The 14,092-nt window shown below is 42.7% G+C and overlaps 1 protein-coding gene across 4 annotated transcripts in view; it reads left to right on the forward strand.

Annotated features, from left to right (window-relative positions):
- Positions 1-14,092, forward strand: part of LOC142501076 (peptidyl-prolyl cis-trans isomerase F, mitochondrial-like) — a 163,993-nt gene that overhangs the window by 53,180 nt on the left and 96,721 nt on the right. For 3 of the 4 annotated variants that reach the window (XM_075610396.1, XM_075610402.1, XM_075610401.1), the window contains 2 exons: positions 4,143-4,218; positions 13,440-13,834. The exons of the other annotated variant lie outside the window; for it this stretch is intronic. In XM_075610396.1, coding sequence (XP_075466511.1) covers positions 4,143-4,218; positions 13,440-13,575 — 212 coding nt within the window. In that variant the 3' untranslated portion in view covers positions 13,576-13,834. Of the gene's footprint in view, positions 1-4,142; positions 4,219-13,439; positions 13,835-14,092 lie in introns of those variants that run through there. 4 annotated transcript variants of the gene reach the window in all.

A 14,092-nucleotide genomic window follows, 5' to 3' on the forward strand; every position in this document is an offset into this window, starting at 1 on the left:
TAGTTTTCTTTGTGGCTGACAGAATAGTCCCTGCTTATCGTTTATGACCTTCTAAACAATACGTGTCCTTTTTAGTTCGTCATTTGGGATCGGTCCCACTAATTAAGTCCTCTTTGAAGAACAGCACAGACCCAGGAGAAGTATTGACCTGTCATAAACCCAATACATTGTATTTTTAAACCCAAACTAATATATTAACCCCTGAAGCACCAGATTGATTAAAATACATAATACCTCATGATATTATTGTGACATGCTCCATCCCTAATCACAGAATATACAACACATGCTGCTTTTATAAGCAACAGAAAAACCTTCCAATGTTGCAGTGATCAGGACAGTTTTAGAAACATCAAGGTGGTTGCTATCTTTAATAGGTTTTAACAGTGTTGATCAGAAAGATTCCCCCTCTATTGAGCACTCAGTCCTGAGGTGGTCTGAAAATGGACTGAAAATAAGCCCTGTAGATTATACTACACATTACTGGTAAGTTGCCCAGAATCACCGTGGAAATCAAAAATAATAACATTTTATTAATTCTACATAGAAGGCTAAAAACACATATACATTATTAAAAATCCCCATGCAAATGTGGCAAATGAGTACAGGATCCCTTAATAGAGAAATATAGTAAATGTATATCTCAAAATACTCATATGACATCCAAATGTGTACTACTAATAATTGAATTGAATTCATACCCAGAGACAACAGAGGAGGAAACTGGGACCAACGACTCCTACAACAGGAATGCCGTTGGATTTTCCAACTACATACACTGGCTCCAAATGGCCTAAATGAAGGGTTCATTTACTCCCCTTTCATTTAATCTGGCTATACTGTACAATACACAACATCTATTTTGGTAAATTCAGTCATTATTATTTTTATTTTTATTTATATTTTCACTTTTATTTTTATTTTTATTTTTGGTTCTAATTTTGGGTTATAGGTTTGTCAGCACATTCATTCCTAAACCTGTATATTACACATATCACATTCTACATTAATATTTTTATTAATTATGACCTGCATTGTCCGCTAGGGGCAGGACTATATATTTGAGTCAAAGTCCTACATCCCTCAAAGATTGATATCTGAATTATGTTATTATAGAACCACACTATATGGCACCAATCAAAGGCTTCCTTATTAAACACAGTTTTTATTATTGATTATTTATCTTTATTTATTATTAATTATTATGATTTTTATTTTTATTTAATTAATTCAATATTTATTTACTTTTTATTATTTATAATTTATTATTATTTATTATTTTTTTTTTTTATTTTCACTTACGTGTTGTGGATTTGCATGTAATTTTGTTATAGGTCAGTTTATACATCCATTCCTAAATCAGTATATTACACATATTATACACTAAATATAATTACTTTATTTAACTACGACCTGCATTGTCCGCTAGGGGCAGGACTTTATATTATAGTCACAATCCTACACCACTCACTGAGGATCATATAATTATAGATTTAGTTAATATTGGAACTTTGTGGAGGTTTTCCTAGTTTGACTATCCATGTATATTTATCACTAACTATATAGTTTTTACGTAATCACAGAGGTTTTTTGATAAGAACTCATCATTTATGATAATAGCACATGACCAATATGATCACCTACCTTTATTCAATTTATGGTTTTTAATATTATTATTTTTATTTTTAATTCACTATTATCACCATGAATAGATTACAACAACATTTCCCTATATTTTTTTTTAATTTATATGAATGTTAATGAACAAATCTGCTCCAACTGTGACCTGCTCTGAACTATAACTAGAATTCTGTGACTTGCTCTGAACTATAAGGGCAGTTATTATGAATTAAGGTATTATACGTCAACAATATAAATCATAGCCAAAGCAATCCATACACACACACAAACATGTTTATTTCATTTTATTGTCCTCTGAATAATGACATAGATATATTCCCACATCTTGGTTTGTACATTCACCTTCGGATACAGCTCCATTACCCCGATCTGCCCCACACAGTTCATCTGTATACTGCACCGACACACTTTATTCGAGCAAATACCCAGTATGTACCTGGCAGATACCTGGAATGCGCCGCTCCTCACCTCTGACAAGCCCCGTTGCGTTTGCCTTCCCAGCCTGGGTTCATGCCTGGCTGACGGGCAGCTGATCTGTTAAATGATAATGATTAGGATTTAATAGGCTGCAATGCTTCGCGTGTCTACCAGATGGCATAAATTCATGAATTGTAATGCAGTATATATATACTGTGCAGTATTGCAGCCAGCGGGAATAAAATGCTTCAATCCCAGCCTGGAAAATACCTCAATGCACTCGGGCAGAAAACAGTCACAAACCTCAATACACCCGGGTATACCCGAATTCGTGGGACTAGCCGAGCTCGAATAAAGTGTGTCGCCAGTGTATATGCATGAGTGGCCAGTGTCTTGATTCCTACAAAGCAAAACAATAGTTATGGACGCAAGTTAGTATTCACGCCTCTAGAATACGCATGATACTACTGGGTAACACTCCACCTATCATAGGCAGTGAGTTGAACCAGACACTCCCCTGTGAGTATAAAATGATCACCGACAGGAATACGTCCTTATCTCTCCTCCCCCTGATGAAGCGTGGTGAACACGTGAAACGTGCGTCGGGAACGTAGGGCGTCACTCTCGTGACGTCACTTCAAGTGGCGACATTCTATCGTTTGGTCTACGAGCAGGCTTGTATTTTGTGGCAGTATTTTTAATTGATCTGTAACGATATACACCCCTATCTGGGAGACAGTATATGATTATTTCACTTTGTTTACTTCTCAATGCTTAACGATTGTGGCATACCTTTGCTATAATGGATTTTATGGTTATATGGCAGCAAACGCTGCGGTTGTGCTAGGACAAAGACCTGTTTACTCTCTGCATTTATAAGATCCAATGTGATACTATTGTAGCAGGTTCACGGGCAAAAACAATTTTGGTTCTCTGCCATTCATAATAGCTTCCACAATTGTACTCAGTCTACAGCTGCATTTAGATATTTCAGTGTTATACTGGATGGTTAATATCTTTGCACTAGCTACAAATGAATAGCCGTTTGTTTGGGAATACTACCCTTTAAGCTCGCTACTGAGTACCCTTATGCAGTGTTGGAAAACCATTGACTGAGAATCGTACTCCTATGAATTTGTATTTTGCCATCTATGGTTTGTCTGACTTACCACCTATTTAAAAGCACGAATAGGCTCCAATTTTTATCTACAAATCTATTGCTACTGTACCACACTAGCCACATCAATTAGGATTTATATATACTATCTATAACCTAAATGCTGGTAGCCATACCTTATTAGTAGTACACATTTGGATGTCATATGAGTATTTTGAGATATACATTTACTATATTTCTCTAATTAAGGGATCCTGTACTCATTTGCCACATTTGCATGGGGATTTTTAATAATGTATATGTGTTTTTAGCCTTCTATGTAGAATTAATAAAATTTTATTATTTTTGATTTCCGCTGTGATTCTGGGCAACTTACCAGTAATGTGTAGTATAATCTACAGGGCTTATTTTCAGTCCATTTTCAGACCACCTCAGGACTGAGTACTCAATAGAGGGGGAATCTTTCTGATCACCTTTCTGATCAACACTGTTAAAATCATAACAATATCCTCCAGAGCACCTCTCACTCTACATCAACTTTGCAAAATTTGGTGATGCGGTCTCATACATCTATACACTATCTTTAATAGGTGCCAGAGAAAATATGTTTTCCATTTTGTGGAAAGGTCAATGTGATAAAACTTTTCACAATATAGCAGGGGCAGGATGTAAGAAAATAAATGTCTGAATATTGTTCTACTCCTTGAAGGCATCAGCTATGTTTGTGCATGTTTGGAGGTGGATCAATTTGTTAGTTACTAATCACGGGTTGTATATCTCTGGATTACACCACTGTATAACAAACCGCATTGTAACCAGTGACCCACATGTATAAGGGCAGGAGATTAAAAATGGTAACTGTCCTTGACTAGCTGCTGTACTACAAGTCTCCATGTGATATGTAGCAGATACAATGGATCATTAACTGGAAGCAATGTAACTAATTATCTTGATTGTCTTCTCCTAGGAATCCTCTCGATGGCCAATGAGGGACGAAACACAAACGGGTCTAAGTTCTTTATCTGTACTTCAAAAACTGAATGGTGAGTGTGTTCTCCCCTGTTGGTGCTGATACGGGGGGCTTAGGCATCACCTGATGTATTACACACTGTATAAAAATCCCTCTCTTCCGTGGTCCCTCTCTAATAGCGCGCCTGAGATCAGATGTATTGTAAGGAACCCCAACCCTCTCTAATAGCGCGCATGAGATCAGATGCATTATAAAGAATCCCAACCCTCTCTAATAGCGAGTCTGAGATCAGATGTATTGTAAGGAACCCCAACCCTCTCTAATAGCGCGCCTGAGATCAGATGTATTGTAAGGAACCCCAACCCTCTCTAATAGCGCGTCTGAGATCAGATGCAGTGTAAGGAACCCCAACCCTCTCTAATAGCGTGTCTGAGATCAGATGCATTATAAAGAATCCCAACCCTCTCTAATAGCGCGCCTGAGATCAGATACATTGTAAGGAACCCTATACATATATTGTGAAATTCTGCGGAACCCCAAATCCCCTCTCTAATAGCACATCTCAGATCAGATGCATTGTAAGGTAGACAAATAGGAAAAAAACCTGGCGCTTACCTTAAGCTTAATATATGAGGTGTGCTTACAATGTGGCAGTAAGTTAAACCATGGCTCTATGACAGATGCTTTGAGCCAGCATGGAGTTCCCCTCTGCTGCAACCCCAGGGAAGGGTTAATCCGGAACCCTTTCAAAAATATAGAGACATACAAGCAATGGGGGAGCGTGGGATTAGAAAAACATTTAACAATTAAAAACAATAAAATACAATAAAATTATTGTGGTTATAACAATATTGCTGGGGGTTGGTGAAAATATTAAATACACTTACACGGCCATGTGCAAGTAAACACGATGGTGTGGTTTCTTTAAGCAATTCCAGTCACTCCCAACAACAGGTAATGGTGGTTTAGAGGGTTTGGAAATATATATAAATATATCTGTACTCACACGGCCGTGTGTGAGTCTTTGCAGGAAATTGGTAACTTTGGGGTTAAATTAACCCATCTGCATCTCCCCCCAGTGTAGACTTTTCTTTGTTTGTAACCAACGTGAGATTCTAACTTCAGTATACATACATAATAGTTGGACCCCTGGCCTCCTCGTGCAGTCCAGGATACAGTTTCAGCAGCCGTTTTCGCCAATCACGCGTCCGTGATGCAGGAGGAAAAAAAAAAAAAAAAAAACTTTTTTCTCCTTGCTGGCAATGGCTGCCTGGTTGATCTGGCTACGGGAGCCACGTTGGGCCAAATTCAGCAGGAACTTTAGAGCTACGCGTTTCGCCGAGTCATCGGCTTCCTCAGGCTCATATTCTGACGTAGAGGGGGTCTCTGAGTTTTATAGACCTCCAGTGTAATCAAAGTCTAATTGGGGCGGGCTGTGTTTAATAAAGCCCTAATTACATATTTCATGTTCTGTCATAGCACTGTCTTGCTTTTTAAAATTGGTTTAAGTTAAAACGTTCTTGTATACATAAATTGATATCTCTGACCATCAGGGGTTAATAGATGGCTACAGTAAAATACATACTTGTCAATTATTTAATTGAGATAATTTTATCAGAGTATTGCCAAATCTATTTATAAACTTCATACACATTTAAACAATTTTATACAAATCCTACTAAAATTAAAATTCACATGTGTTTTGGTTTTGAGACCTCCAATGGGGTCCATCTAGTTATTTGTCAGAATTGGTTATCTGGTGATAATGGTTCAAAGTGTACTTGCTCCTTGAACTTCAACATTTAGATAAAAAATTATTACCATATAAATTTATAAACACATATAAATTAGTTAAAACATTTTGGCTATCAAAATGCCCAAATCCTTTAATATAAAAAGTAAATTACCCATCCCTGTCAGGGTTATGCATTAGTTAAAAACAATTATAAATGGATCATACGCAATATGTTCCATTATTAAAAATTAATCACTTTTATAATCGCACAAAATATTATTATCATTCTAAATCTAAAAAATATATAAAAAATATATGAACTAAAAAACTAAAAACAAGACTGACAACTAAAAACTAAAAGGGGGGACAGACGATGGACAATGAAAATCTAGGGAGCTGTAACATAATGGAACTATAAATGAATGGAACTGTAAACGAACTGTAAAAGAAGAAGGGGAGAGGGGAAATACAATCAAACCCACATCTAATCCAATTTTCTTATGGTTCTAGATAGGGGTAAAAGGTTCCTCCCTCATAACTCTATATAGTTTCATGAATGCCTCAGTAGCCCAATAAAATTTAATTTGATTTATTCAATTGAAAGCGGCGATATCGAGGTCGACGTTGAGGCCTGAGGGGGACATGGATTTCAAACGGTATATCCAAAACGTCTCCCTCTGCCGTAAACGTCTCAATCTATCACCCCCCCTCCAATTCTCAGGGACCACTTCTAATCCCCTATAAAGTAGTCCTGAGGGGTCCCCCCCATGTTTCTGGATAAAATGAAGGGGCACACTATGGGTGGTCATTCCCCTTCTTATATTGCCCAAGTGTTCCAGTATGCGGGTTCTAAGACTTCTTATGGTCCGGCCCACATACTGGAGTCCACATGGGCATTGGAGCATATATACCACGTATTTGGTTTTGCATGTGATGAATTGTTTGGTCTTAAACCCCTCGTTTGTAACATTTGAGCTGAATTCTATTTTATCAGTCATCGCATGCTTACAGGCCTTGCATTCAAAACATTTTTAAAAAAACATCGGTTTAGGTAACCAGTTATTGTCTTTAATCTCAGTTTCCTTCCTGTATACGCTGGGCACTAGTTTGTTTTTAATGTTCTCCGCCCTTCTAAAGATGACACGGGGTGTTTCTGGCAGATAGTCTTTTAATAATGTATCTTTGCACAGCACGTGCCAATGTTTCATTAAAATCTTTTTAATATTATGGGCCTCGTTGTTATATCTTGTTATAAATGGAACGATGTTATTGGTGGTATCTCTTTTTTGCTTGGGTGCCATCAGTTCTTCTTTATTTAGATTCAGAGCTCTCATATGTGCTTCTGCAATTAAATCCTGTTTATACTGCCTTTCTTCGAATCTGGTTTCCAGAACTCCTGCTTGTTCTCTATATATCTCAACCTCTGAGCAGTTCCGTCTGATTCGTCTGAATTGTCCAAACGGAATATTCTTTAGCCATTTTTGATGATGGCAACTGCTGTTTAGTAAGAAGTTATTAGCATCAACTTCCTTGAAATAGGTCTTGGTTTTGAGAATATTTCTCTCAATGTAGATGGTTAGGTCAAGGAAGTTGATGCTCTCTGTGCTCATCTCTGATGTGAAACTCAGATTAACCTCATTGTCATTGATATAGGTCAAGAAAAGTTTAAGAAAAAGTTTAAGAAAAGTTTAAGATTTTCCTCGCTCCCCTGCCAAATGATGAGCACATCATCGATGTATCTCCTCCAGAGGACCAGGATTGCTCCGTATGGGTTTTCCGACCAGATGTTGGTCTCTTCCCAATGTGCCATGAAGGTGTTGGCATAGCTTGGAGCAAACCTGGTCCCCATAGCGATCCCGCATTTTTGCAAGAACATGGACCCATCAAACCAAAATAGGTTGTGAGACAGAATAAACCTTATTCCGTCTAATAGAAAACATTTTTGTTCCTGTGGGACTGATGGGTCTTTCTCCAGCGCAAATGCCACCGCTGCACACCCATCCTCATGTCGTATTGATGTGTATAAAGACGTCACATCACAGGTCACTAATATGTAGTCTTCTTGCCACTTAATTTTTGATAGTATGTTTAGGACTTCCAAAGTGTCCTTTAGATAGGCTTTTGCGCTAGCCGCATACTTCTGTAAGTATATATCAACATACTCAGAGAAGTTCTGAGTCAGAGACCCGATACCCGATATAATGGTGGTCTTTGGCGGTTTTTATGGATCTTGGGTAAAAAGTAGAACACTGGTTTTACTGGTTCAGATTTGAAAAGATAGTTGTACTCCTTTTCACCCAAGATCCCTACGTCCCTTGCTTCACTCAAAATCCGTTTTAGTTCCTCCTGGTATACCTTTGAAGGATCTTGTGTCAACCTCTCATAGGTTGTCTCGTCACCTAAAATACGGAGACACTCAAAGAGGTAATAACTGGTGTCCATAATAACGACACCACCTCCTTTGTCTGCTGATTTGATTGTAATGCTAGTGTCTTCGCTGAGTGTTTTTAGGGCTTGCTTTTCCTCCTTTGTTAAATTTTCTCGATGCTTACCCTTTTTGGATGCAAGTTTTTCAAAATCGTCCATGACAAGTTTGTTAAACACCTCCAGATATTGTCCTTTGCAATGGGCTGGATAGAAGTTTGATTTATTTTTAAGGTTAGAGTGTATGAACACATCCTTGGGGGTAGCTGCAATTTCTGATTCCTTCGTTAATTGATCTTGGCTATACCCTGGGGTACTTTTATTTATAAAAAATCTTTTTATCGTTAATTGCCGTAAATATTTTTGTGCATCGATAAAAAGATCGAAGCCACTAGGCCCCCGCGTAGGCGCAAAATTAAGTCCCTTCGCGAGTACCTGTGTTTGCACTTTGTCTATTGTTTTTGAACTTAGATTAAAAACACCTTTTAGCGTGCTGCTTTCTTGCTCCCTACATTTTCTTCTTCCTCTCTTCCCTCTCTGTCTCTTTTCCTTCCTTTCCCTTCCGGTGTCTCTGATACCCCTGGGTCGTCCAGGCAAGAGAACCTGTTTTTTATCTCCACTGTTCCCTGTGATGCCTGTTCTAAAAAAGAAACCCCAGCTCTAGGGCCTTCTGTACGTTCCCAAATAGGGTTTCTGGGTTCCTCATATTTGGTTCTCATTTCCCTGTGATCTCTTTCTTCTCTCCTATTCTCATACCTTTCCCTCGACAGTGTCTCTCTGGAACGTCTTGGTGATCTTTCTCTTCTCGGTGAGCGTTCCCGCCTTACTGAACGGTCTCGCCTTGGGGAACGTTCCCATCTATAGCTGCGGTCATCCCTGGTATACCTGTTATCTCTGTTATATGAATAATGGTCACCTCCTCCCCTGCTATAGTAATTGGGATATCTTCTTTCCGTCTCCCCTGTGTGATCTTTATCATACCTTGAGGGACCCCCTTTTTTGTAGGTGTTCGCGGGATATTTCTCCCTCCGTCCCATCAAAAATTAAGTGGCAAGAAGACTACATATTAGTGACCTGTGATGTGACGTCTTTATACACATCAATACGACATGAGGATGGGTGTGCAGCGGTGGCATTGTAAGGTACCCCAACCCTCTCTAATAGCGCGCCTGAGATCAGATCTATTGTAAGGAACCCCAACCCTCTCTAATAGAGCGTCTGAGATCAGATCTATTGTAAGGAACCCCAACCCTCTCTAATAGGCGTCTGAGATCAGATACATTGTAAGGAACCCTATAATTATATTGTGAAATTCTGCGGAACCCCAACTCCCCTCTCTAATAGCACATCTCAGATCAGATGCATTGTAAGGTACCCCAACCCTCTCTAATAGCGCGCCTGAGATCAGATCTATTGTAAGGAGCCCCAACCCTCTCTAATAGAGCATCTGAGATCAGATCTATTGTAAGGAACCCCAACCCTCTCTAATAGCGCGCCTGACATCAGATGCATTGTAAGGAAACCCAACCCTCTCTAATAGCGCGCCTGAGATCAGATGCATTGTATGGAACCCCAACCCTCTCTAATAGCGCGCCTGAGATCAGATGCATTGTAAATTCTTCTGGATCTGGTGCTAGTTTCAAATGACCTGAATATTGCACAGAACCCTTTCGGGGTGTCTGGGGGAACCCAAGGATTTCTAGGAACCACGTTTGAAAATATTGCTCTAGAATTCAGGGGTGCGCAAACTTTTTTGCCTGCTTTTCCCCCCTGCTTGCTCTCTAACCCCCCTCCCACCCCCGCCCCCTGCTGGCATGCCCTCTCTCCCCCCATACCTTTTTCTCCGGTGCTACTGACGCCATGGCAACGCAACGTCATGTGTCTCCGCTGCATCATTTGCATCATAGCGCGTCTGAGATCAGATGCATTGTCATGGAACAGAAATACCTCTGTCTGCCTTTTCTGTTTCAGCCCCCCTTCCCTTGGCAGTTCCCCCTGCTAGCTGCACTAGGATGTCACTTTCCTTGCAGTTCTCTCTCAGTGCAGATGGAATGGATACATTATGTATCTCTTTTTCCTTCCAGTCTGTCATACCCCTGGTTGCTCTGGCAACTTCTCCAGTCCTCCTAGTTTTGGGCTTTCCCATTTCCCCCCCTGTCTTTTGCTGACAGTTAGTGCAGTCTCACTGAACCTTTAGTGTGACCCTTGCCCCTCACTTCCTTTTCCACCATTACCTCTGGATGAGTGAGCACTGCTGTATACTCCTGTATGGTAGGATTATCTTCTCACCTGCTCTTAACTACCAAGGCACCCACAGAGAGACACTATTCATACATCAACATCTCTTTACAAGTGACTGTATTTTATGCTACTTTCCCCAAATAAAGTAAAGAAAAGAAACAGAACTTGTTGTGCTTGGAAAAGAGGGCCGAGTTGACACTATCTGGGCTGAATCATCTTACACATGACCCCTGGCTTCCAGAATATGCATTGTAAGGAACCCCGACCCTCTCTAATAGCGCGTCTGAGATCAGATGCATTGTAAGGAACCCCGACCCTCTCTAATAGCACGTCTGAGGTCAGATGCATTGTAAGGAACCCCAACCCTCTCTAATAGCACGTCTGAGGTCAGATGCATTGTAAGGAACTCCGACCCTCTCTAATAGCACGTCTGAGGTCAGATGCATTGTAAATTCTTCTGGATTTGGTGCAAGTTTCAAATGACCTGAATATTGCACAGAACCCTTTCGGGGTGTCTGGGGGAACCCAAGGATTCCTAGGAACCACGTTTGAAAATATTGCTCTAGATCAGGGGTGCGCAAACTTTTTTGCCTGCTTTTCCCCCCTGCTTGCTCTCTCTACCCCCCTCAGCCCCCCCCCCCCCCCCGCTGGCATGCCCTCTCTCCCCCTTTTTCTCCGGTGCTTCTGACGCTATGGCAACGCAACGTCATGTGTCTCCGCTGCATCATTTGATGCCGTGTTGCCATGGCAACGCTTCACCAGTAGGTGCCGGAGGGCAGGTTAGGGACTATACAGAGGCCTCGCGCACTCCCCCGGCATTTAATTTGAATGTTGCCGGGAAGAGCGCAAGGCCTCTGTGAACACTGCCCCTACCCCCCCCCCAGAAAATCTCGCGCCCCCCAGTTTGCGGACTCCTGCTCTAGACCTAGGAAACAGCCAAACTAAAACACTTCAGTTGTTTTGGGTTATATTGAGAAACTTCCTTTTTGAGAGGCCGGTAAGAAACATCAGTCACAGTGAATGCTTTTGGTTTCACCCCCTGTGCTTCTCTTGTCTCTTCTCTCTTTATATAAGAACTAGCTATTGTGCCCGGCTTCGCCAGGGGAATTTAATATTGAATAAATGTCCCTGACCCCTCCCCCCTCAAACTGCCGGCACATCTCCCTGGGCCCCCCCCCCCCTCCCCGTTGCTGGATGTAGTGCGGGTGAGATTTGTCTCTGTCTGTGTGTGTGTCTCCCCCTGCTGCCGGAACATGTCCCCGCCCCCCCCCCCTGCTGGCGGCACATCTCCCCGCGCTGCTGTTGCATGTCCCCTTGCTGCCGCCCCGCCCTCCCCCATTGGTACATCTCCCCCTACTTCGGGCACATGTCCCCACCCCCCCGCTGGTTCATCTCCCCGTTACTAGCTGGCACATCTCCCCCCCCCTGCTGGTACATCTCCCCTCTGCTAGCTGGCACATCTCCCCCTCTCCCCCCCATCTCACATCACACACACACACACAGTGACACAGAGACCCATACACACAGCCCCGATCCAGGCAAGGACACGCCCCTCCCTTATTAGCCCCGCCCCCCGCTCCTGCTCTAACAGATTTGTTGGACAACCGAGGGAAACTTTAAATGTCCATAATTTAGGAGGTGAGTCACATTGGAAGCTCAAAATAGTTGCGTTGACCTACAAATTCGCAGCAGAATGTCCAGTGAAAGTTTTGTTGTGCTACGTGGTGCCGTTTCTGAGATTCTGATGCTTCGGACAAACAAACAGACGGAATCCAATTTAGAATTATAGTATAGACTAGCTGAGAGACCCGGCGTTGCCCGGGATTAAAATTTCTCTCTCCCCTCTTCTCTTTCTCCGCTCCCCCCGTCTCTTTCTCCGCTCCCCCCGTCTCTTTCTCCGCTCCCCCTGTCTCTTTCTCCGCTCCCTTCTCTCTCCGCTCCCCCCCCCTGCACAGCTCCATCCCCCCCCCCCCTGCGCAGCTCCGGTTGTCACCCCCCCTGCGCTGCACCGGTCGTCGTCAGGGAACTGGGAAGAACTCTCCCACAGACTCAATACAATTTAGGTTTTGTCTCTGCCTTAGGCCTGGGACATAGTAAGTTCAACCTCGCTGAGCAGATGCACTAACCCCCTGCATCTGTCATCAGCGCGGCTATAGTTTCCCCCTCCGCATGTTTGCTGATGCGTGCGGAGGCTCAGAAACTTTGCAGAGACAGGCAAGTTTCAAATTTGCCGCTCGGGGAAGCGACGGAGCAGTCACGTAACCGCTCCCATCCAATGGGAGCGGGGGACTAGCCCCGCCTCCCGCTCCGCCTCCTGACACGCCTCCACTCCGCCTCCACCCCGCCCCCAGAGCGTGCTCACTGCCTCGCCTGCAAGGACAGAAAAAAGCACCATTTTCAGCAGACGAGGCAGAGCAGGAGCGCGGCTCAGGGCGGCTGAACCCTCTATGTCCCAGGCCTTAGGGCAGAAGTGGAGGGCACAAGGTCTGCACCAACGATTGGGCAACACACACACCAAGTCCCACATCCACTCCTGTCAATAAAGGAAGCTGCAGAAGGGAGGGGTAAATCCAAGATGGGCCTCCCACTACCTGCATCTACCAGGACTTACGTGTTATTGAGGGCAGATGAGTAGCCAGAACCAGCCACGTCTACATGTGAAACAAATATTATAGCACTGACGGGGCACACAAACTTGTACAGGCACTTTGTTGGGTTATTTATTCCCCGTCCCCAACTAAATATATCTAGAAAAAACATTTGAACTGCAACCAATAGGCTTCTCATCACTGTTCCGCCTGTTTTTAGTGTACGGAGATACTTCCAGCCCTGGACCACTTTTACCTCCCACCAGTGTTGTTGCTTCTAATATCTTTATCCCTCTCCTATTTCAGGCTGAACAATAAAAACGTGGTGTTTGGCTATGTTCTTGACGGCTTCAACGCGGTCATGCATATGGAGCGTTTCGGTTCTAAGAGTGGCAAATGCAGCAAAAGAATTGTCATCGCAGAGTGCGGACAGCTGGCCTGACTCCCTCCGGCTCTCCCACCATCCCTCACTGCATCCTAACCAGCTCGGAGCTGTGAATAATACATTTCTATGAATGGCAGATTAATGCATGGCTAAGAAAATGGTATAGGAAGGAGGGCTTTGGGGTTTTTAGAGCACTGGGACTCCTTTTCTGAGAGGTACAGTCTTTATTGCACCTCAATGAAGAGGGATCTTCTGTGCTAGGGGGGAGAATGTTGAGATAACAGTACTGACTGAAAAATAAAAACTTCAATGCATGCTTGCTGTTAAATGCCCTGGTTTTTCTATAAATTACTCCAGCACAACAGAACTCGGCATTCTCGTCTTTGCACACAAAAAGAAATGTTTATGTAGCCCCCTTTCCCTATGAATATGGGAACCACGCCTGCTGATTACCGGTCTGGCTTACAGGAGGCCTAATCCTCCGCCACTGGGAACCTGGGGTTATCTCGTTCTTTCTGGACACAGACCTCCACCTGGGAGGGATCCCAGCGTAGCAGGATATCCCCTCACAGGA

The sequence above is a fragment of the Ascaphus truei genome, chromosome 8 (genome assembly GCF_040206685.1).
Source record: "Ascaphus truei isolate aAscTru1 chromosome 8, aAscTru1.hap1, whole genome shotgun sequence".
NCBI classification, from domain to species: domain Eukaryota; kingdom Metazoa; phylum Chordata; class Amphibia; order Anura; family Ascaphidae; genus Ascaphus; species Ascaphus truei.